Consider the following 24,740-nt stretch of genomic DNA (forward strand, 5'->3'; position numbering starts at 1 on the left):
CTATAATGTCAGACACCAATAGCCTAAACAACCCAAAAATGGCGTCTCTGTTTCAAGCGCGAGGACCTCTTACAGCCGTGACGTAACACAGTTGTGACCGGTGCTGCAAAACATACTCGGCTGCCAGCTAGGTTCTGCTGTCGGGAAGCTCCGCCCAGGATTGCTGACAACTTCCGGTCTGCGAAGACATGGAGCCAGGCGGGCAGGGTGAGGAAGAAGATGAGCTGTCTGTTATTTCAGGGCTTTCAGTGTGTTCCTTCTTTACTCTTGTCTCTCACTCCAGGGGCTGTCAGTGGCTTGTGTACAGGAGGGAGTCACTTTACCATGCCCATCACATAGTGGAGGGGCTGGCGGTCCGTCACTGTGTCCCTTAGGGTGTGGTGACTTGTGCTGTCACTTCTTAGGATAGTCAGTGTGTGTCTGCAGTCATACAAGATGGGGTTGTCAGTGTGTCCCTGTCTCCTTTGATACGAGGGGGGATATCAGTGTGTGTTTGTCATATTTGTTGGGGGAGGGGTTTCAATGTGTCCCAGTTTAATTGAACTGTAGGTGGTCTCAATTGGTCCCTATCATGTTGGATGGAGGGCTAAAGGGTTGTCACTAAGTCCCTTACATTGTAAAAGAGGGAGGTTTATGTGTATCCTTCATGCACCGTGGGTGTGTCTGTTTAATTGGATTAAGGAGTGAAGTGGTTATCAGTCCTTCTCTGTTAAGCTGGGTACACACTACAGAATTTTCCACCAACTTTTTATGCCGATCTATATTTCACATGCGATCAATGTTCCGATCGCTCGGTCCATGGACTGCATACACACTAGCCTTGTTTAGGACGATAAAGGGAAGAACGGACGCCCCATTAGCAACTTTTTACAGCCATGTTTCCGTGAGCAATGACTGTAATTTCGTACTCACTGTTGTGGATCGGTCTGAAGTTTATACACACTCCACAACGGAAACGAGATTGGAACAAAAATATTAAACGGTATGACCAACCCATGAGGCGATAATCGTCCATTTGGGCAGATTTTCGAGCATCGTGTCACTGCGCACACTGACCCGACTTTTGAATGAGCGGTCGTATGTTGGCTGATTGAGCCGATTATTGGATGAAAACTGTGTAGTGTGTACCCAGCTTTACATTGTGTTAAGGCAGATGTCAGCTGGTCCCTGTGGATGTGGGGATGCCTGTGTGTCTTGGTTGCATTAGTTGAGGTGTCAGTGCATCTCTGTTACATTAGACAGGTCTTGGTATGTTGTTACCACTTGGGGTGGCACTGTGTTCCTCCTGCATTACTGAGGTTGCTAATTTGTTTTTGTCACTTTAGTGGTGTTGTCAGTGTGTCCCTATAACTTTAGCAGAAGTCACCAATGTGTTCCTGTTACAGTAGTGGGGGTGTCCGTTTGCCCCTGTCTTGCAGTTGCTATTGGATCAGTTAGTTGTAAAAAATATTAAAACATTAGTGACTGGGTTTGGGGGTTAATATATCCCTTTAGGATTACCTGGGTCTCCATGTCCTGCAACTGTTAGAAAATCTGTTAATTATTTTGTTAATTTCCACACCTTTATGTTTTGTTTATTTAAGACTTTAAGATGTTTAGCATTATATGTAGCAATTTATCGCTGTTATCTGCCATTTTAGGCACCGTAAGGCTTCCTGGATTGTCTTTCACTAGAGTTAGTCAGGAAATGTCATGTTCCTAGTATATTTTAGGCTCTTTTGCTGTGTACCTGAATTGTGAATTCACCATACCTTACCAGATATGGCACTATGGCAACTTCCACTCACATTACTAAGCAGCGCTCTGCAAATTAGTCCTAGATCACTAACCTTACCATTTTATTTTTCCTTGGCACCTGTAGTATTAATATGAATGCATGACTGATTGACACATTAAGCTATTCCCTAGATTTCTAGGAATTTGACTGAGGTTTGCTAATAAATTGCTTGGGGAGGGCGTTCAAGCGTGTTTAGAAAATAAGTGTAAGCGCCTAAAGAATATAGGCCTTTTTATGTTTTTGTTTTTTTGTTTTTTTAGTATTTTATTATTTAAATAAAACAAATGACCACTCCATCTGATTTAGCATAGTGGTGGTAAGTGGTCTCCTGGATTTCCTGCCTTGCTGAAATCATCATCATCCTTTATTTATATAGCGCAATTAATTCCGCAGTGCTGTACAGAGAACTCACTCACATCAGCCCCTGCCCCATTGGGGCGTACAGTCTAAATTCCCTAACACACATACAGACAGAGAGAGACACACTTGGGTCAATTTGTTAGCAGCCAATTAACCTACTAGTATGTTTTTGGAGTGTGGGAGGAAACCGGAGCACCCGGAGAAAACCCACGCAAAAACGGGGAGAGCATACAAACTCCTCACAAATAAGGCCATGGTCGGGAATTGAACGCATGACCCCAGTGCTGCAAGGCAGAAGTGCTAACCACTACGCCACTGTGCAATGTGCAACAATACTGACATAGTTCTTCTATAGGTAACTGTAGAAAATGAGGTGTTGACTTATAACAACTGTCATTTGTCTAGCACAGTTTAAAATATTAAATCCTATGAGCAACACCACATTTTCTGCAAAGTTGCCTCTAGAACAGTATTCATAAATGTACCACATTGTTCCTAAAATTGTATTCCATAGATACGGTTCCTGTAGAACTTTCTGAGGCCTCATACTGTTCATTACATGTGTTTTTAAGACTAGTATAACGCAAGTAAACAGATTTGACACTAGAAACCATTGCCATGTTTCTCTTTCTATGATCTGGAACTGTACTTAAAGATTTCCAGGTACCATCATCATCATCACCATTTATTTATATAGCGCCACTGATTCCGCAGCGCTGTACAGAGAACTCATTCACATCAGTCCCTGCCCCATTGGAGCTTACAGTCTAAATTCCCTAACATACACACACATAGCCCTGATAATTCAGTAATTCGGTATCCTGTAGCTTGTGTTTTTGGTTATAGCCTGTGTCCCAGGGGTGGGATGGGCATTGCAGCCATTCTTCTGGATAGGGGAGGAAACCTTACAAACAATAAAATAGATCCATAGGCTAAAAACTTTTAATGTTTAGCACTGACAGGATGAGTGTTGATGTTACTTAAAATTCCATCACAACAAGCTCTTAATGACTGGCACTGTGTTTTGTGGTATCATTAGGAAGGTGTTGGCTTTCTACATTATTTGGCTTTCTATATTAGGGCGTGTCCTCTATTTGTTGAACTAATCTTTCCCATATTGCAGTATTTACTCACGATAACATACCTTCTCAGATCTTCCCTTATGACAGTAATACACTTCAGGTGTTTTAGGAACCAGCTTCTAGGAATACAGTGTGTAAGATGTTCATTACAATTAAGTCATAAAAGCCCTTAATGTAATGCTGCTTATAGTTATACATTGTATTTATTTTATGCTGTATCCAGGACATATTTGAAAATGGGAGGTGACTGTCAATGTATTTACGCTTGACACACTTTTTAAATATTAATTAATATTCAGCAAAGCATATTCATTTTGTACTGAAAATCTAACATTTGCATTATGGACTTAAAAGATGCATTGATCACATATAGTAGTTAAGGAGGAGAATTGTACACTTTCATGTGCTAATTCAAATCAAAAGGATTCAGTGTGAGTAAATATTTTAAATATGGTGGTAGGTGAATTGGTCTTAATCTTGCTTCTTGGCAGGCAGTCTATTATTATTTCACCCTATTGCTAACTAATAGTGTGACATAATGGACTACTTTGCTACAGGGATTTAAACACTATTTGGGGTTTTGCTTATCATTCGTAACCTGCGGTCTTGCGTGGCCTCACCGATTCTAATTATCAACTGCACAACCATGTTGGTGGGCCAGTTGTAGGAGAATAGTTGTTGCTGCCACCAGGCTCTTTCACTGGCCCCTTGAACAGTTTGCTTCTTGGTGGTGTGTGTAACTGCTGCAGCACCTCTTTGCTGGTTACTCTGGCTAAAATCTTAAAACCTCTTAATTTGGATCTGGACTGCTGGTTAGCAGGCAGAGCTTTAAGTGTTCTAAAACTACAAGCTGGCATCTGGAGAGCCACAGGTTGGCCAGGCCTGTATTAGAGCTTAAGTGACACAAATAATTCAGGTAAAGGAGCTTCTCAGGAACAGAGCAGGATATTTAGTAGTAGTGACGTTTATTGCTCACAAATAACTTAAAACAGATGCTACACACACATCACTTAAAGGTAGTGCAGACGTTACCCTTTATGTGGGGCTTCTAGCCTCTTATTAATATGGTTAGATTCACATCCCAGTAGGGGGTAGTGCAAACACAGTCCTGGTTGATTCCCTGATTTATCATGTGAAACAGTCTGAACCGTACTTTTAAGATTGTGCTAATTGTCTAAGTGGTGTTCCCCCCTTTGTCCACACGCTGCCAAGGGCAGCTCAGCCAACTCTCCGCCATGGCTTCACTAAGTTTGGGCGGGAAGATTTAAACTTTAAATCTGTAGCCCAAACTAACTTTTAGGGTGCCTGTCTAGTTCCACCTCCAAGCAGAAACTAGCTCCATGGAGCTGGCAGCCAGACCCGGGTCAGGAGTGTTTTGCCTCCTGGATTTGTTGCAACTATCATTTGTGCCAAAGTGTGGCTTCCAGTTGTCTCTGCACTGGCCCACCAGGAACGGGGAACAGTTAAAACAATGCTTTTAGTTACTTTGTACTAAACTTTTTTTTTTTTTTTTTTTTTTTTTTTTTAAATACACTTTAAACATTAATATAGTGAAACATCATGCCAAATTTTGTAAATAAAACATGTTCCCTTAGCAAACAAATTGTCTCTCTGTTGTTTGGAGAGTTTTAAGATGTTAACCGTTACCAGGCTAGGCAGCTTCATGGATTTCATTGGTGCCACAGTTTCTCCTATATGGAGACTATGAAGGTGATTCAATTATGAGTGAGGTGCCCTCGCTTGTTGTTTTTGTGGCACAGATCATGTGATAATATGGTTACATCGCTCATTTTTGCTTGCATCACCTAGGAATGTAAACAAAAATGAGCAAATTTAAGCATATTTTATCACGTGATCAGTACTGTTAATGTTTACAATTTACACTGCAGAAGAACCCTCAAGGCAACTACGTAACTATCGCTCCTAATTGAATCGTCCCCTTTTGTGTAGGTCGTAAAATATTCATAGATTAAATATATTTCATGATGGTCAAAAGTAAGAGAAATCCAGCAACCACATAAAGAAAATATTTAAAATGTAAGACGTTATCTGTGTAGGTAGCATATATATTTGTGAATGTCGCAGCTTCGTTTTAGGCATAGTTTCCTTTGACTGATGCTGAAATATACTAGCAGAAGTTAAAGACATCCACCTATGACTGTCTACATATTTATCTCCTGCAGGAAGTGTGGATGTTTTTGTAGTAACCTCTCTCAGTTGCACTATTGTGCCCATTGCAAGTTGTCCTGGGAGATGAGAGATGTAGTCAGTCTAGCGTCCCTGTACACATCCTGTAATCTTGCAGGAGGAACATTGAATAGATACAGTTTGTAATTACTAAAACAAACAAATAAGAATGTCTGCAGAATGTTTTATGTGCCAATGTACAATTATTACTTGTAGCAAAACATAGTATGGCTGGTCTTAAATAATAGCAGTAAAGTATTCAATAACAAGGCTGCTTCAGTTGACATTCTAGTGTCGATAAAGAAACAAGACACCTTACTATTGTATTTTTAAGTTGGAGGAATTCAAATATATTTCTATTTGTATCAGGCTTGCGGCTAATGTCTGAAAAGCAACTATTGTTAATGATGTCAACTTCTGACAATGACTGTAGCGTATTATAACTCCTTTCCCCCCACCACCCTCCTCTGTAATTTATTTCCCTATGCCAACACCCATACCATTTCTCTCCCTGTTGATATTTACTCATCACTGTTATTCACCCACCACCATTCAACTAATTTAATCTCCCTTCTACCACCACTACTCCTTCATATATACGCAGCTGTTAGAGAAAGGGAATGTCCCTGATATCACATGTTATGCTACTGCTCTGGGTCATTGATGGGCTACGAACACATGCAGCGAGGTGATGATGTCACTGGAGATTTCTGCTGGCATGATGTGTGATAAGGAGATCCCCTCCTGTACCTACAACTTCTATATGGCGTACAAAGTGGTGAGGGAGAGAGGAGAATGTATTACAGGAGAAGGGGTGAGCAGTTGGGTCTTCAGGATGTAGGTGGGGTCTGTCCTGTCAATACTGGGAGGCAGCAAAAGGATTTGCCCTGCAGACTAAAATATTTAGCTTGCTATTGAGGGGGTAGCCCACTGTTCTGTGCACGGGCAATATATAGTATGAGTCAGTATGGATATGTACAAGTAGGTTTTCCAGCGCTGTGTATACCCTTGAACAACACAACGCCATGCCTGTCACACAGTACCCTGCTATTTTGTCAGGGCCTACTGTCGTAGTGTGCATAGAGAATTGATTTGAGGGTAAGAGGGATACTGGATTCGGGGTGAACGGTTATCATGTGGATTGAAGGGATGTAATTTCTGTAAGGGGTGAGCTGTGTGTTTTCTGTGGTGGGGATTATGTGTATAGTCCACTGTTTATTAGAGGAGAACACTGGGCTGGAAGATGGGTTTTCATTCAAGTGGCATCCATGCAAACTAAAATAGTTTTGTGTGTTTATCATCAACAATTCAGGAAAATTTAGACTGTGAGCTCCAATGGGGCAGGGACTGATGTGAGTGAGTTCTCTGTACAGCGCTGCGGAATCAGTGGCGCTATATAAATAAATGGTGATGATGATGAACAATTCGACCACCTTTCCTCCTCTCCTGCTATAAATTAAATTATACCTGACCAATTGGAATGAGCATGTCATATAATGGATATGTTGTATTATTGCAGTAAAAATGAACATCCTGTCTCGGCTTCTCTATCTGTTTCAATCCAAGTCCTTCCCTACATGTTTAGACCTGTCTGACACATCATATTGCAAATTCTACAGCGTTCGACACAGGTGGGGGATTGGGTATTTCGAACGTTAAACGTTACTAGCTGGGAGCAATTGCTTGATTAATGCATACAATGGAACACCCCAAATAATCTTGATCTGGTCTGCTTTAAATGCAGACCAAATTTTGGAGGCAAGTCCCTCTCTTACCTTCTCTAGCTCCCCCTGACTTCCTCACCCTAAGAAATCTGAACGCCTTACAGTTTCACTCATCAAATTGGACCCAACACCATCCCCCATAATCCCAATATTTGAAAACTTATAATTTAAGACAGAGCTATCTCTCCAGACTTTTGGCCCCTAGAATATGGGTGACATTAGATATTTAAGTGATCTTGTTCGGTATTGAAATTTCTCAGCCTTCATGGAGATGCAATCAAAATTTGCTATCCCAACCAAAAACTAATACCTCCAACTCTGGTACTTTCATGACTCTGTTTAGCTCTGCTTGAACAGTCACCCTTTTACAACAATAGTGACCCTCTGCTTTCGTCAAGCCTTTATAAAAGGTTTAGTGTTAACCTTATATAATCAACATATAAAGCCTGGGGCCCTTCCAAAAGATTTGCATGAACACGCTTGAGAGGCGGCTTTAAGGGAAGACATAGATGAAGAAGTTCATTCCGAAATTAGAGATAATATGGCTGGTAGCTCACGCTGCCTCAAAATCAAGGAAAATGCTGACAAACTTCTGTTCCATTTATGCTATGTCTCAGTGAGGCTACAAAAAAATCATCCTGTTATTTCAAATGCTTGTTGACTAAAGTATTCTGCTGTTATTTTCTCCTTTCTTCCAATTTGGCGGCAATATCCTAAATGCATTCCTTTTTGTAGAGCTATCAAGCTCCTAATAAATCAGATTCTGGATATACATACCCTGCTGTCTTCCACATATTTTCTTCTAGCACTGGGTGTCCTGTCGGATGCTCACCACCAATTTAAATTGATCAGACACATTGCCTGCTGCAGGTGTGGCTGTCTGGAGATCTCTAACAGCCCCAAACAGAATTTAGTATGTGTACCAAATGGAGTTCATGACCAACAATTTCTCTAAAGTGTTCCTGAAGCCATGGTAACCATGGGCAAGGCACTTTAATGCCTGCTTAACCTTTACTCTATAGTCCCATGTCTTCGTAAGGTACTCCATCGAAGTTTACACTTACCCTCTTGGATCCTCTCTTCAGCTCTCCTTTCCTCTAGAGTTCCTGTGCCCCCTCCACTGTCTTTTGTTTTAACCTTTGAAAATTTGGTCAACCATTCAGATCAGAATTAGTCTTATCCTCTTAATCCTGTTTGTATACACTTTTGGCTGTGGCTCTGCTTTGTTAACCTGTCAACAATGTTTATATCATGTCAATTTGCATTCATGTTGAGCTTTTAATAAATAATGTTTATAAAATAAAAAATGAGTTTAGTTTCCTATGGTATCCCTGTTCTATAGGGCAGTGATAACATTGTGTCTGCAGATCTGTATGGTACTTTCATTCAACCCCTGTGTTCAGCAGTGTGTGTTGTCTGAACAAGTATCACCCTGAATGATTTCATTTCCTATGTTTTACAGAGTAGGTCTGCTGTTCTGCAATAGTTATAATAATCATGATCAAATTAACCTGCATTATAAAATAGGAAATTTCCAGTATATACAGGAAAAAATGCAGCTTCCTGCTCTTCTATAAGCAGTTCCTTGGTGATTGACCAGCTAGCTGTTCTTCAGTGCTCTTGTACAGATTATTCCCTCTGCCTTTTACCGGTTCAATGTCTGGCCCACTGTCTTGACATCTAGTACAATGCATAGCTTAACTTTCCTGGCAGTTACATTGTTGAGGGTCTGTCTGCTGTCCCAATAGTTACTTTGTGATTATCTGTTATTGATATTGATTATTATTTTAATCACCGGGCAATATAGGGTTGGACCCATACCTATTTAATACACACAAGCAACATTTTATTTGAATGTATTATGAATATTCACAGAAATTGTTAACATCTCATGTTCTCACTGTTACACAGTTGAATCTTTGTCTATTTCCAAGCCCAGCTAGCAGTTCGCGACATTTATAATGTTTAATGAAGATCTTGCATCAGTTTCATATGTGTTTGTCATAGATTTGGTTTCTATAATTTATCAGATGTAGCACATAATTTAAAAACAAAAACAACTCCACAGCAGTTGTAATTTTTGTTCTTTCTTCAATGTATGCTGTTTTTGTATCTTTGAACCTCAGCCTCTTAATGTATCACCACCACCCCCTCCTCATGATTGGTCTATTCATAATTCTGTCTGTGTACTGTATTTCATGGGTTTTGTAGATTCCTTGCTTTTTATTTGCTGTCACGCTATTCACATTATTCCTTTGAGCACATATATAACTATAGTTTCTTAAAGTACTGTTCCCTGCTAGCTTGCTCTCTTGTCCTTCTGCCTCATGCATGCTCTTTGCTCCCAATATTTTCTGCTTGCTTGCTCGCTCCCCTCCCTCTGACTCTCATTCTCCTCCCTGACAGACATCAACCTTAACTCTCCCAACAAAGGTTTGCTGTCAGACACCATGACCGATGTCCCAGTGGGTCCAGCCGGAATGCGAGCACCAGCTGATGCCGCGGGAGCTGGTCTACCAGAGGGCATGACAGAGGCTGAAGCAGAGGAACTGCGTAATGAGTTAGTCAAGGTGCGCCTGATAACAAATTATGTTCATAGTTTTAGGGTCTTATTCTGTCCATAAAGCAGTAGATTTGAGTGTTCAGTACATGGGTCGGCAAACTTGGGGCCTTCTTCCATCCATAGAACAGCAGACTTTGTTGCCTTGTTTTGTCTAAAGAGTAGCAGATTTTTTTGTCTTGATCTCTTCATAGAGCAGTAGATTTGGTTGCCTTGTTCTCTCCATAGAAGCCTGGTTCTAGTTCCTGGTAGCAAAGCACTGGAAATCTGCCTTAGAGGTGCTGAAAGAGTCCCCTTGGCAGCTGGCTGCACGTGATCGGTTGTGAACATCCACCACTCCCTCCCCAACACCACGTATTGATGGGCCAGTTTGGATTAGTTAAGAGGGCTGGGGACTGGTTTACACCCCCCCCCCCTTCCAGTCCTTCATGTTGAAATGCTGTAAAGAAAAGTTAGAAACCCAGTTGTCTAACGTCACTACAGTTCAGTGACATGTATGCGGTTAATAAGCTCTTATAAAAGCTAAATGATATAAACACTATTACTACTAAGATCCTAGTCAACAACAACTTGTTTCTGGCAGCCAAAGAAACCCCATAAAGCTTGGTGAAGTTGGATGGCAGAGAAAGCCCCATCCCGTTACAAGCAGGTTTGGCGATCTTGCTCTGTACATTGAGCAGCAAATTTGACGACATGTTCTGGCCATAGATCTGCAGATTCAGGGTCTTTGTTCTCTCTATAAAACAACAAAGGTGAGGTCTTTTTCTGTCTGTAGAGCAGCTGTTTGAGTCTTATTGTGTTAATAGAGCCGTTTATTTGGTAACTTATTCTGTCCCTAGAGCAGCGGATGAGCAGATTCTTGGTCTTATTTCTATAGAGCAGTAGATTTGAGGTGCATTTCCATCTATAGTGTTGCAAATTTGAGTTCTTTGCCCATAGAGTAGAATATTTGTGATTTGGTTTTCTCCAGAGAACAGCAGTTTCAAGGTCTAGTTCAGTCTATAGAGGAGTAAAATTTCTCTCCATGGTGTAGGCATCTTATTTTCATAGAGTAGATTTTGGGGCTTGTTCGCTCTATAAAACAGAAGATCAGGGGTTGTTTTTTTCTGTAGAGTAGTACCTATATCAGCATGCACCAGAAAAACATCATTGGTCTTGCCAAAACCATATATATTTGTTTGTGTTTTTTGTGGTGTGTTTAGCAGTGTTGGGAGTTTTAACAAATAAATAATCACTAGTGAGTTATAGTGTAGATAATTCATCTCTGAATCCCTGGTATAAGTTTACATGCATCACTCTTCAGCTTGGGTATATGAACTAGCATTTGTGTTGGGAATGGAGGCATGTGCACTTATCGGTGGTGTGATATTTTTTTGTTTAATAGGTGGAGGAGGAGATTCTTACCCTGCGCCAGGTTCTCGCTGCCAAGGAACGTCATGCCACAGAGCTTAAGAGAAAGCTTGGACAGACACCTCTTAATCAACTAAAGATCAATCTTTCCAAGGGTATACAGGAGGTGCAAATGTCCACAGCGTGAGTTTTTTGTTTTTTTTAACATGCATGGGGATGCATGTCCAAAGTTCCTCCTTTGCATTCCCACTCAGTCTTACATGTCATGTACATTTTATACCATGCAAGTATTATATTTCTGGTCAAGGTCCATTGGAATATATTGCCATGCCTGTCCCTAGGAGTGTAAGAATCATACCATTTGAATATGGCCCTCTGTACCTGACTTTGGGCAAACCAGGATGTTGCCATTTGTCCCTGTCTGTAGAGCTGCAACGGCCCTGCCGATGTACTTGGCTGAAGTATAACAAAACATAAAAAAGTCTTTCCCGCCTCTAATAATATAAGGATCATACCCTTTGCATCTGGTGTTAGGTGTATCAGAATTATACCAACTTAGTCCTAATGATCCAAGATTATATAGCACCACTAATTCTGCAGTGCTGTACAGAGAACTCGCATCAGTCCCTGCCCCATTGGATCTTGCAGTCTAAATTCCCTAACCTACCCACAGACCGAGAGAGACTAAGGTCAATTTTTAATAGCAGCCAATTAAACTACTAGTATGTGCTTTGTTTTTTTTGTTTTGTTTTTGGAGTGTGGGAGGAAACTGGATCACACAGAGGAAACCCATGCAAACACGGGGAGACCATACAAACTCCACACAGATAAGACCATGGTCAGGAATCGAACTCATGACCCCAGTGCTGTGAGGCAGAATTGCTAACCACTAAAGTACCATAATATGGAAGTCACTTCCTGTGTTCACGGCATTAGAAATTCAGGGCTTGTTTTCCCTGGACTGGGCCATAGGAGTTAAAGGTTCACACCATCTGAAGTGTGCCATTTGAAATGATTTATCTTTCCAATAAAGTGTAATCCCATACACAGGCCCACACCATTTCCTGAGATAAGATGGCAGCACAGCGTTTACATGGCTCTCTCATTAAAAACCTGGTGTTCATTTTGTTACAGTTACGTAAAAACCACAGAGAAACTTGGAGAGTGGAACGAGAAAGTGACGCAGTCTGATGCGTGAGTCTCTAGCTATTGTTCTCTTAGCTTACTGCAGGGGATGCAATACTCACAAAGTGAAACGGAGAATGAAGTGCATATTGTGATTCTTTTTTGAGTGGTACTTATACATTAACTATGTTTGGTAGTACGTGTGTAAAATGTGTAACAGACAGTAGAGTAGTGTAGATGACTTGTAAACACACTTGTCTGAGTGAGAGGCAAGTTCATGAAGAGTTTTGTCATACAGTTGTGTTGAAGTCCTGCGTTTGTGAACTGAATAGTATTTGTGTGGATTGGGAGGATTGTAGATGACAGATTAGTGTTTGCAGTTGGGAAAAAAAAATGTCCTGTGTATACATACAGGTTGAGGAGTGTTGTGTGCGTGAAATCAGTGAAGGATGGCATCTTCCCGTCTCCTACCCGCTCCTATCATAACATGCTGCTTAGCTTGCTTAACATGCCTGGGGTTTTATCCTACTTGCACAACTCATGCCTGTCTTTATGTATGTTCTGTGGGACATTTTCTGCGTTGCTTGTCCTGGCCTTGCTTGGTGCATATATACCTGTCCCTGAGTTTTCATTGTTTATACAAGTCTCTGTGCGTCCATTACAGCTACAAGAAGACTCAAGAGACACTATCTAGTGCTGGTCAGAAAACCTCTGCAGCTTTGTCTAACGTGGGTTCTGCCATTTCCCGGAGACTTGGAGACATGAGGTAAGATATATCCTACCCTAAAGAGTATTGTCGTCTGAGAATACTGTGCCCCAACAACCCTTTTTCCTCCCTCATACGCTCATTTATGTCGCAGTTATCTCATGTTGAATGTCTGGTATGCATTTTTAGTTCATATATTGCACTCTGTTGTAACCATGTCTTAACATTTCCACAGTAAGTCGTTTCCAGACCACTTACTCCTCTATCCCTAACTTAACAGAGCTTGCAACACACTTTTTTCTGCTCCATCATGCGTTTGACACTGTTGATCGCCATCTTCTCTTCTCATACACACCCTTCACTCCATTGGTCTTTGTGACGCAGTTGTTTCCTGGTTCACTTCCTACCTATCAAACTGCTCCTTTAGTGTTTCTACCTCTGGCACCTTCTTCCCTCCACTCCCACTATCTTTTGGGGTCCCACAAGGCTCTGTTCTTGACACCCAAATCTATATTTTCCTCTGAAATCTCCCGTTCTGTACTATTTAGTATAACCAAAGGTCTTTTAGCTATCTCCACATTGAGATCCCAACGGTACCTAAAGCTAAACATGTCCAAAACAGAGCTTATTGTCTTCCCTCCTGACAGTCACCTCCTCCTCTCAAATCTCCCTTACTGTTAATAACACCACAGTTTCCTCAGTCTCCCAAGCCTTGGTGTTACACTTGACTCCACCCTCTGCTTTATTCCTCGCATAAGGACTCTCTCCCAGTCCTGTTGATTCCACCTTAAAAACATTTTCAGAATATGCCCTTTTATTACTCAACGAAACTCTTTATTTCTTTCATCATCTCCCGTCTTGACTACTGCAACCTCCTGCTATCTGGCATTCCCAACACCCATAAATCCACACATCAATCCATCCTAAATGCTGCTGCAAGACTGATCTTCCTCCCTCACCGCTCCACATCTGCTGCACCACTTTGCAAATCCTTACACTGCCTTCCTGTGTCCTCCTGAATCAAATTCAAAATATTCACCTTTGCCTGCAAAGCACCTTGTCTCCTCTCTGGGAACCGCCCCTCACTCCCGCCTACAATACTTCCCCTTCGCTGCTCTTCCACTTATGGAATTCCCTCCCACACCCAATCAGGCCACAGCCTTCATATGATTAGACCTGTTCAATTCTAGTAGAATAAATGAAGAATTGAACAATTCTGCCTCAGACTGCTATTGGGTATATACACCATTGAATTCATACGGATGCAGTACTTATATTGATTTCAGAGACTTTATGCTCACTTGCTTTGTTTTTATATTATTTGGTTCTTATACTCTTGTAACTTTATGTATGTGTGTTTATCCATATAAACAGCATCTTTTTATGACTTATGCTTTCGTTCAATCAAACCATTCAATCAATCAATATTTAGGTGTAGCGCAGAATATTTTTGTGTATTTATATGTTAACAGGTTGGACTCTCCTGATATTCCGCTGCTGACCTATCTCATCCTGTAGTGCGCTTCCCCTCCTTTATTCATATGATTAGACGTTCTCTAAAAACGCATCCTTTTTTTTATTTTATTTTTAAGGCTTACATTATTTCTGTCAATACTATTCACACTAATACACCCTCACAGCTGTCCCAATCTCCACTCTAAGCCACACTCGCTTCTCTTGTTTCAGCTCTGCCCTCTTCCACTTAGAATGTAAGCTCTTTGATGAGCAGAGTCCTTCATACTCTTTGTTTTCATGTCTGCCTTTATTTTGTCTTCCTTGTATGTCCAGTTCTTCCTACTCTATGGCTCTGCGGAGCACTGTGGCGCCTTAAAAATCTACGGTAATAGTATTAATAACAATAATAATCAGTACTTCTCTTCTCCCGGTCATTCTTAACTCATAACTCCCATTTATATGCCTTTGCCTCACAGCAGGGTACATCACTTTATCTCCTGTACATTTATCACCATTTATGACAGTTCCTTGGCCCTCCCATGTACACTCTACCCAGACCCCAATACCCCTTTATGTACTTCAAGGTACATCAACTCCAATAAAAAGCTTGCAGTCACTACCTTTTCTGATGTTTAATGGTTTCCCGCACCACCTCACTCCTTTTCCACCGCAGAGCTTGCACTCTCTCGCCCCTTTAACTGCTCTGAGCTGTCTGCACCATTATCTGTTAAAAAAAGAAATGATTGCCCTCGGTGCATTGACCTGGAGTCCTCCTGTTGCTGTGTTCCATCTTTGGGATTAGTTCTGAGGGTCCTAATGGGTGAAGGTCTCTATTATTGAGATTGCACCCAGTTGCATTCTTCTCCTGTCAGATATGGGCCTACTGTAAGCTCCACTCTGAGACCACCTCCGGGGCAGTGCCTCTCTCTTTATGGTCTGGCAGGAGAAGGATATCAGGATTGTGAGTGACGTTTTGCACACTGATCAATGTATCTCACTGCCGCTACTGCAAGAAAAATGTTACTTCCCAAAAATTACCCCGTTTGCTAATCATCAAGTAAGACACTGTCAACTCCCTTTGCTATAATGAGACCCTTGACTCCCCTGGAATCTTTGCGTGAACTCATACTTAAATGAGAAAACCATAGATTCTCCCAAATTTGGGGTGATCGTTTCATTTACAATAGCCCCTCTGGCCCCATTCCACCACCTGACCAAGCTCAGAATCTTTTAGCTCTCTTTCTATGAACAGTGCTGGGTAGGCCAAATTCTATTATTGTTATCCTTACTATGTTACATTGGTTTGGCTGACCACCGCTCACCGCGGGTCCCTGGCTTGGTCTCATTGTCTCCCACTCCCTTTAACTATTACATACACCGATACACTACTGCATGGCTCATTCAGGGTTTTTTTGTTTTTCTTAGCAGCTTTCGACTGGTATCATATATTCACCTACACACAATATGCATTTGTCCCTCTTGTTTTTGTCCGCTTGTGTTTATACAGGATATCTGTGTGTATCATGCCAAAAATTATAAATAAAGTTGTTGTTTTTGGGTTTTTTTTAAAAAAAAAATTAGAAATGATTTAACTGTTTGTAAATGGAAATAATAGAAACTTGCCTTCTTTTTGGAATTTCAATAGTAAATACAACAGTACATCTGGTTTCAGTCGAGCCTTTCCCTTTCCACTAGGTGGCACATTTACTCATAAATGCTCACACCCGTAACCCTTAATAATACTGTGTAATTGCTGTAAACCCATCGTTTTTAAATCTTTATACAATGTTTACTTTAGCATCACAGTCATAAACTGTGATGTGACTTAATCATCCGTTTAGTATTGCTACAATCTTTAAATACTTTTTAGTGTATTTTGTTATTACAAGTGCCTTAAATTATCTGTAACTATTTTTTTTACTTAAGAAATTTCTGAATATTGAGCTTGAATTGTTAAAAAAAAAACTGCTGTAGAAAAATGCATTTTGTTTTATAAACGGCTGCATTTCAATCTTGCTGAAAGAACTGAAGAAAGGGATTTTCATGACAGGTCACTGGATTGTTTATTTGTAATAATATTAGATACCCTGGAGTTGGTTTGGTCTAAACAGCAAAACATTCTCACCTTTTCATATCGCATGAATAGCAACAATGACTTCATGACATCTGCAGGATATCAGACTAACATATTAAAAAGGAGGAGCCTCATATATAAAATATAAACATCTGAAAATCATACCCATTTTGTTGTTGGAATAAGCAGAACAGTGCCGTCATATATAATTTTGCATCGTGTAATAAAAAATGGTGGTATAATAGATTTGCTTTATATCCCCTGTATGTTTTGCTTTAACTAACATGTCTCTTTCATTGGTGACACACACACACCAGTCAGTATATGGCTACAGCAGCAATTCTGCCTCTGGAGGTACTTGGAGGGTAAGAGTTCACATGTTGGGTAGATGAACAGATTAGGTAATGCCAGTTCTATATTTTTTCTTGGATCAGCAACTTAGTTTCCTGGTGTCACACCTGTAAATGTTGCTTCAGTCACAGTAAAACCTAAGCTGTAATATGCAGGAATTAGACTTTCACCCAGAATATTTCCCATAAATCTTTGCTCCTTTAGGGCACATTCATATCTATGCAATTGATGATTTCAAGTATATGCACCAAAATAGAATGTGCATGTTTAATGCAGTGATCCAGGACTTCAGTTGAATGAGTGAAGATGTACGTTCCCAGATGGGAAAAGTACAGTGCGCACTGTGTCATCAACCCAGAATCCTTCTTTTTCATTTGGCTTTCATGCATCCAAAGCACAATAAAGGAATCTACCCACAGCTGTATTAAATAAGTGAAATATTAAATATAGCTTTAGTGTGTTTCAACAATGCACACTGGTCCCTCCTCCCCCCCCCATCTGCTATGAATAGGGTAGGCTGTCCTCACTCATGTCAGCAGCTTGTTGTCAATGAACAACATGTTGCCTGTATGTTAAAAGCCTACAAGATGGAGGACCGCCCGCCACCCTGACCACTTTTTTCTTGTGGGTCCCCAAGGTTAGCTTCCATTTATGTATAACTTCTTTAGTTCCACCTAAAAATTTTCAGTGTTTGTTTGAATTAGCCAATTAAGTTGCATAGATGTGCGTGAGCTCTTAATAGTAAAGACCATGACTAGAGGAATAGGTTACACTTTTCTACGCTTTTATATTATTGCTATGTGCCAATCCCCAAAATTGTTTTCATCCAAAGCATTGAGCCATTCTTATTTGTAACAAGGTGATTCTTTGCTAATCTCAGATAGGTGTGAACTGGCACAGTAAGTAAGCTCTTGTACACAGGAAAGGTTGTTCCGATCTCTATCATGCTCTCTGGGAGGTTGCAGTGTAAGGCCTGGTCCTCTGTCACTTGTTTGGATGATGTGCTCTGAGAAGCATGCACAGGTGTGTTTTTTTTTTGTTTTGTTTTTTTGAGGGGGGGGGGGTGTTCTGTTTTCTCAAGGCAAATGATAGTTTGGGGGAGAGGATAGTATGAACTGTGCTGATATCTATCTATCCCTCATCTCCCTCGCAGGGCTCTTCCTTTCTCTCAGTCTTTTAGGTAAGGGGTTCCTGTCCTCTGTTCTGTGTTCTTCATTACATATACATAGGGCATACACCCACTCCTTCACAGCCATTGATATCTTCCAGTTGGAAACTAAGTCCTGCCTCTCTATGGTACTATTTAATACACCTTCTAAAACCACTTAGAGTAGACATATGCAATCTGTTGTTTATGTACAATTCCAACAAGTAAAGACTAGTAGTTAATGTTGGAAGTTGTATTTCAGTTAAATGTGCAAATCTATAGGTTTGTTTCCACTGGTTGCAGTGTAAATACTATTTATAGATTTACCATGTCAGGTAAAGCATAGACCCCAGCTTAGAGATCACATATTTCCAACCAGTAAAACAACCTGCATTATGAGTGTTTTGTTGTTTTACCACCTCTGCTTTTGCAGCACTCACAATTACTACACAGTAATATTATTCTGTATGTCAAGCAAATCCCAGCCTAACAAACCTCTCTGTAATGTGAGGTTGACCCCTGGCCAGGCCTGGTACCCTTGCAGGCTGCATTATTCCTCCAAGTCTTTTATTAATTGGATTTCTTTAGGGAGTTTTGGGGGGCCTGTAGTTGACACTAGGTACACTGCTATAGCCATGCATAATGCTGATATGTGCAGTACCCAGCATATTCTCTGCATACTCACACGACAGTGAGCACATGCCTGGCTTCATGTGTGGACACTGAGGATACTTTCCAGCCAGGCTGTTCAGCACTACGCAGCAATTACAAGGCCTCTCTGCAGAGTAGTTCATGTCGCAGGGCCATGTGATAAGGGGGCTGCTGCTGGATGTGTTATCTGACACCTCCATGAACGTCTCGTATCTGTGATTCTGACGTAACAAAACATCAGCAGGTTTATAAGCATACATTATATTGAAGTCTTTATACATGCATGTAAAACACTACTTTATATTTTTGTATATTGCTGTGGTTTTCTCTTGTCTCATGGTCTTGATGTGTAGAATAAATGATATGGACTCTCCACGCATGTCTCTGTCTGTCTCTTTTCCTTATGTAGTGTTGCTGTGCAAAGGGATGCTTCTGTGTAGTGTACTAAACAACCAGACCTGATAAATAAATCACATTTCACCCAGATTTCTGTAAAAATTATATATCTGTCTGTGCCTGTGGACATCCACTGCAGAGTCAATCCATCAGTGTTGGCTCAAACGGTTTTGTGCTGTTCTCTAATGAAGGAGTTGATTGGACAGAGCTGCTGCTCTCTGGTCAGTGCCTGCATCAGAAACTGACAACACTGTGAGCCTCCCTTTCACCGTTTGTTAATGAGGGGGGTGAGTCCGCACTTGGGGACTCCACAGTTCTTCTAATTGGGTTAGTGGATAGTGTTCGCTACATATACATTTAAAGTAGATTAGCCCTAACATAGTGAATGTCACCCAATAGTACTTACATTTTGGGTGGAGTTTTATCTTTAATGTGCCCCCATTGCTCATACACAGTCGGAGGATAATATTTTTTTGAATGGGTAACACGTCATGCATGACTTACATTGTACCTGTCGCTTACACAAAGTTGAGTAAGCTATTTTGTGGAATTAAATGTTATTCATAAGAATTCCGGCTGTATATATTCACTATACATGTTGTGCCTCAGTGATGTCATTGGTTCCTAGTAAATTGTTAGGCTGTGTTCCTGGTGCTGTCATTGGTTCCTAGTGATGTGATAGGCTGCATGCTCTTTGTGAAATTTAGCGCACTGTGTAAGTCACAGGTACACTTTAAATTCATCCTGACGGAGTCTGGGTACTTGGTCACTGCACACATGTAATGCGTTCAGGATCTGTTCTCTTCTCTAATTCTGCTTTCTACTTCCACATGCCTTCCAAGTAGCAGTTATTCTATCCGCCACTCCATAAGCATGCCGGCAATGAGGTAACGTATAGCCGCAGGATACAAATTATAATTTGCATGTTTCCAGTTACTGGGAGTAGCGTTTCTCTTTATATCCTTAACCCTGTGCTGTGCACACAACTTGTTGAGTAAAAACATTTTGTATGGCAAAGCAGGAATTTCTCATGAAACTTATGACGTGATTTGGTTCCATTAAATATCTTGTGTTGTGATGGAAAGTTTTTACATGTTTTTTTTAGTGTATGCTAGCAAAATCATGCTGATGTTTCCTTGATGGTATACACATTTCTATAGGACAATTCAGAAATACTTTGATTCTCCAGATTAGCTGGAACAACAAAGGGTATTGTGTTGGTAGGTGGTTCATATGACTTTACTCTGTTTTTTTATAGGAACTCTACCACCTTCAAGTCCTTTGAAGAACGTGTGGTGAATCTGAAGGTGAGGCAAGGTCATCGACAGCCTGTGGTGATCTGTGGCGTTTGCATGCTTTATTACCTACAGAAGTTGCAGAATTATTAGTATCATTTTACAGCCTGATGTGGATGTTTGCTAGATTATTGTGTATACTGCCAAAACAAGTCCCTATCTATCTGTTTTTAACATCCAAAGAACCAGGCTGCACTACTATTTAGATACTGCTTGTAGAATATTTCCTGTAAGTCGACTGGCACACAGTTTTACAAACCTCTTCAGGACATTTTCTTTTCATATTTCATTGTCTAAAACTTAACTGTCATGAAGTTTGTTTTTTGTTTTTAAATATAATAATAGTACAGCCTGCATTAAACCTAATTGCAATGTACATTTATCTAATATGGCCTGCTGAAGACTAACCTTGTGTGATTGTTCAGTGCCAATCTACAGCTTGACAGTTTGATGATGCCACAGGCAGTTTCTTAGAAGCACAATGAGTATTCTCCTGCCAGTACATGGGATGTTCACTGTCTAATTAATACTCACAAATAATTATAGCTGCCCAGAAGATGACTAATTTTATGCGGGCATGTACAAATGTGAATTTACTAGGAACTATGCAGATTTAACACATAGTAAATGTAAAATGTTATTTACTTGTTGACTGTTAAAATATCTAATTTGTGTGTAGATGACTAGTACAAGTCTTCCTATTTGTAAATAACAGGATTCATGCAAAGTGGTTAAAATGGAAAGATAGGTATAATACATTTTTCAAACTCTATCTTTCATTGGTGCAATGCTTGCTCATCAATATTGTAAAATTTGTATTATTTTTTTGTTCTGCAGAGGTTACTTTTCCATAATCAAAAGGCAGCATCCTAAGGCTCTCTAGCTGTAACAAGTGCCATAAACTGGCAGGTCATGCTGGAACTTGTAGTTTTACAGCAGTTAAAGAAATCTAGCATACTTTTTTTTTCAGCATTGGCTGTGACTTTCAAAGTGAATTTTGATATACAAGAATTTATAATCTTAAAAGATGAGGTCCCCTGGCTGAAGTGGGGGAAGGGTTTTTTGTGTCTTTTTTTAAAAAAAAAGCCCTCTATTTTCTCCCTCTAACATTATTTCTTTCTTTCCAGCCCAGGATATCAACTGATGGAGGAGAAAACAGCAGCCAGAGTTTACACTCTCCAGACAATAAATCACAAGACTCCGCCCCATTTTAGGCTGCCTTTGTCTCATCCCCCTTAACTTTGTTTACCCGTCCTGTAGCAACCTCATCTCACAGCCCAGTGGGCTGCCAGCAAACAAAATGACACTAACCTTTTCCCCTGAAATTATGTGATGTTCTGAGAAATTTAAACATTCACTGACCTTTTTTCTCTACAATCTGGATGATGGACTGAATCACACCTACAGTTCTGCAGTATTCTTTTTTCCCTAGGTGAAGTCAGGGTACTTGCAGTGAATAATGGTGATAAAAATCTGGTTTTGTGTTATTGCATCACCACTGTCAGGTGTTGGAGATTAGTCTGGTATTTGAAGGTAAATCCCAGTTAGTAGCGCAGTTGTTAGGATGAATAGGCATCTGTTCCCATTCATAGCTATGTGCAGATATCTTGTGGAGTTCCCACACTAGACATGCACACAGGATGCCCTGCGCTTTTTGTGTAATATGAGACAGACTATAAGTGATTCTAGGTCCCTTTCAGTACTGCTCTGAGTTCTGTTCCATTAATAGGGCTTATTTCTGTGAAAAACAACCCCCCCCCCCCCTTTTCACCAACATAATTTTGTTGCCATTCTCCTGTTTGACATTGTAGGGCCAGAACATTACTGTTACTAACAGTTCCTAAATGAGACATGATCACTGATGAGTCCGTTTGGGATTTCTCCACTTTGATTTAACTATGCTTCTGCTGTTATTTGAAGTCCCTATCTTTAATAATCTAAAATTTCTGATGGGTAGTGCTTCTGTAGCTCATGTCTGGCCTACATTTATTTTATTTTTTTTGCATCTTATTTCTGTTGGGGGTGAACTGGAGGGCTTCTTACACTAATTCCCCAATAGTAGGCTGTGTCTTGATGTAATTACAGAATACTTTTGAGGATTTTTTTTATTTTTTTTTGTGGATTAGAAAAACTAAAGGACAAAGTATCAAAATTGAAATTAGAGGCAAACATCCTGTCATTCCCAAGCTGTTGTGCAGCTACAAGGGACTTGGAGTCCCACAACAGCTGAAAAGCCACATGTAGTGTAACCCGGTCTAAATGCTGCAATTATTGAGCAGACTACTAGTTATAGTTTGTGTAATACTCTCCTGTGTCTGTAGGGTCTGAGTTGATGCTGTTTTCTGCACTTCGATCCCATGCACTTCCACAGTATCTTGTGTCCTTGCAGGAAAATAAGAGAATACAGAGTACACTTTTCAAAGAGTCTCATCTATCTGATACTTGAACTGCTCTTCTGCAAACAGCCTTGGCAGACTGAGCAGAACAGTGTAAAGAAAATTGAATAATTTCATGCAAGCATTGTCTGTCGGTTAATGTTAAATCTAGCTTTGCTTATGAGCTGTACATGCCATTATTAACACTTCATTGTCGCTTGCTCATTTTTTGCTAAGCAAAGAAAAAAAGAGAATAAAGTGTACACATTGATTATGCATTATGGGGGCAACTATTTTGAAGAGGTGAATCAATATTCCTGAAAATTAAGCCAATCAATTCACAAGCAACCAGTTATATCACTGAGGTATGAAGCATTTTGTACCTCATTCCTCAAAGATGTCACTAGTTTCTATTGAAATGATAGTCCATAAAATAGCAGTCTCCACTTTGTGTTCGAGTCGTGTACACTTTCAAGGGACAGGCCAGAACTGAGTGTTTGTATGAGAAGAATAGGTTGTGGCATGTCTTGGCAGGCTTGCATTGAGGGAAAAATCACAGGGTCACTATGTCACTTAAAACAAGTTGCATTTATATATTATAAGCTTGTAATCGTCACTACAATGAGGGTACTCCGGTAGCTAATGGTTACATCTGTCTACTTGATAAAATTGCATTAATGGGACTTTTCTCAGTTTATAGATTATACTATATGGAAACTACATTAAAGTACGCCAGCCAACTACACATAGAGGCAGCTATTTTGTGAGCTGAAACAATATTTTTTAAAATCCAGCCTGTTAATTTACAAGCAATCGGTGATTTGTTAGTTTGTCAGCTGTCTCCTGAACACACACACACAAAAAAAATTGTCTGTTTCCACTATGTGCAGCCAACAGGTGCACTTTAAATATTATATATAAACATGAAGCACCACCTACTGGCTTTGAAGAGGTATTGTACCATTTAGTAGCATGTATAAATATTGCAATGAACAGATAGGAGTCCCTTTAGTTGGTTAGCTAGCAAGTGTTGCATAAGAAACCTGAAACATCCTTCTCAATAAGAAGAATATATGACCTGTAGAAAGCAGAATATAAATGTCCCTGCATCTGATCTAATGCCTCTGTCTACATCTTGTTTACTTATTGTTTGCATTATTTGTTGTAGCCATGTGTTGTTTCCAATCACTGTGAGACATATAACCAAAGCATTCAAATTGTTCTGACATCTGCAAGTTCCTGATGTGCCCACTAGTAGGCCATCTCCAGTTTCACCCTAGCCCAGAGAAACCGTTAAGATATTACCTTAACTGAAACTGGGTCCAAATGTGGGGTTGTGTCTCTAGGATTGAAGACTGCGGGGCTTGGGCTCTTTCAACTGATCCAACTATAAGAGGGGAGAACCGCTGGATTTCCCTATGTATCTAATGGATGCAGAGCTATGTCAATAAAGCATTTACTAGTAGGATTGGTGTGTGTGTGTGTCTCCTGCTTCCTGGAATGGCTGTGTGATTTATGTGTGTAATGTAATTCAGTAGTGAATGATTAATTTCAACCAAATTGTAGATTTATTGTGCACATTTAAGTTTTTGCCTGTGATAAAGGACAGTAACCCATAGCAACCAACCAGATGTTTGCTAATGGGTATTAGAAATTAGAAAGGGAGGAAGAAAGGTAGGAAAGATGATTGTAAGATGTGTGTCCTTTTAGTTTTTGGCGACAGGGTGAGGCTGTTAAAGTTATTGAATTTAAATTGCAAAAGAGTTCATGAGTGTTCACTAGAGGTGAGTGAATAAGTAGTTGCTAAGGGTTACAGCATTTTTTTTGCAGCTCACATTTATTCTCAACACAAAATTATAATAAGAGGCATTCATACCTTTAAAAAGTTATAAATTAGTTTTATATATATATATATATATATATATATATATATATATATATATATATATATATATATATATATATATATATTCATCATCATCATCAACATTTATTTATATAGCGCCAGCAAGTTCCGTAGCGCTTTACAATTGGGAACAAACATTAATAATATAATACTGGGTAATACATACATACAGACAGAAAGGTAAGAGAACCCTGCTCGAAAGCTTACAATCTATAGGAC

At 40.1% G+C, this 24,740-nt stretch overlaps 1 protein-coding gene across 9 annotated transcripts; it reads left to right on the forward strand.

Annotated features, from left to right (window-relative positions):
- Positions 1 to 24,083, forward strand: TPD52L2 (TPD52 like 2). Of its 9 annotated transcripts, none has more exons than XM_075176639.1 (9): positions 15 to 207; positions 9,537 to 9,700; positions 11,075 to 11,223; positions 12,175 to 12,234; positions 12,830 to 12,931; positions 17,905 to 17,931; positions 19,791 to 19,832; positions 20,204 to 20,252; positions 21,368 to 24,083. In XM_075176639.1, the coding sequence occupies exons 1-9, from the start codon at positions 189 to 191 to the stop codon at positions 21,452 to 21,454; spliced, it is 699 nt and encodes a 232-aa protein (XP_075032740.1). In that variant the 5' UTR covers positions 15 to 188; the 3' UTR covers positions 21,455 to 24,083. The 9 variants fall into 9 exon arrangements, with proteins under 9 accessions (XP_075032749.1, XP_075032744.1, XP_075032747.1 ...); XM_075176640.1 differs by having other exon boundaries at positions 20 to 207; positions 9,564 to 9,700; XM_075176644.1 differs by lacking the exon at positions 15 to 207 and adding an exon at positions 6,958 to 7,037 and having other exon boundaries at positions 9,564 to 9,700.
- Positions 24,084 to 24,740: the final 657 nt, after the last annotated feature.

This window comes from Mixophyes fleayi, chromosome 6, assembly GCF_038048845.1.
Source record: "Mixophyes fleayi isolate aMixFle1 chromosome 6, aMixFle1.hap1, whole genome shotgun sequence".
Lineage (NCBI taxonomy): Eukaryota > Metazoa > Chordata > Amphibia > Anura > Limnodynastidae > Mixophyes > Mixophyes fleayi.

Bases quoted from the DNA above. Each gene is read 5' to 3' on its own strand.
- TPD52L2 (XM_075176639.1), top strand. The intron at 12,235-12,829 runs GTGAGTCTCTAG...CGTCCATTACAG, and splicing joins AAAGTGACGCAGTCTGATGC to CTACAAGAAGACTCAAGAGA. The intron at 19,833-20,203 runs GTAACGTATAGC...GTTTTTTTATAG, and splicing joins ATAAGCATGCCGGCAATGAG to GAACTCTACCACCTTCAAGT.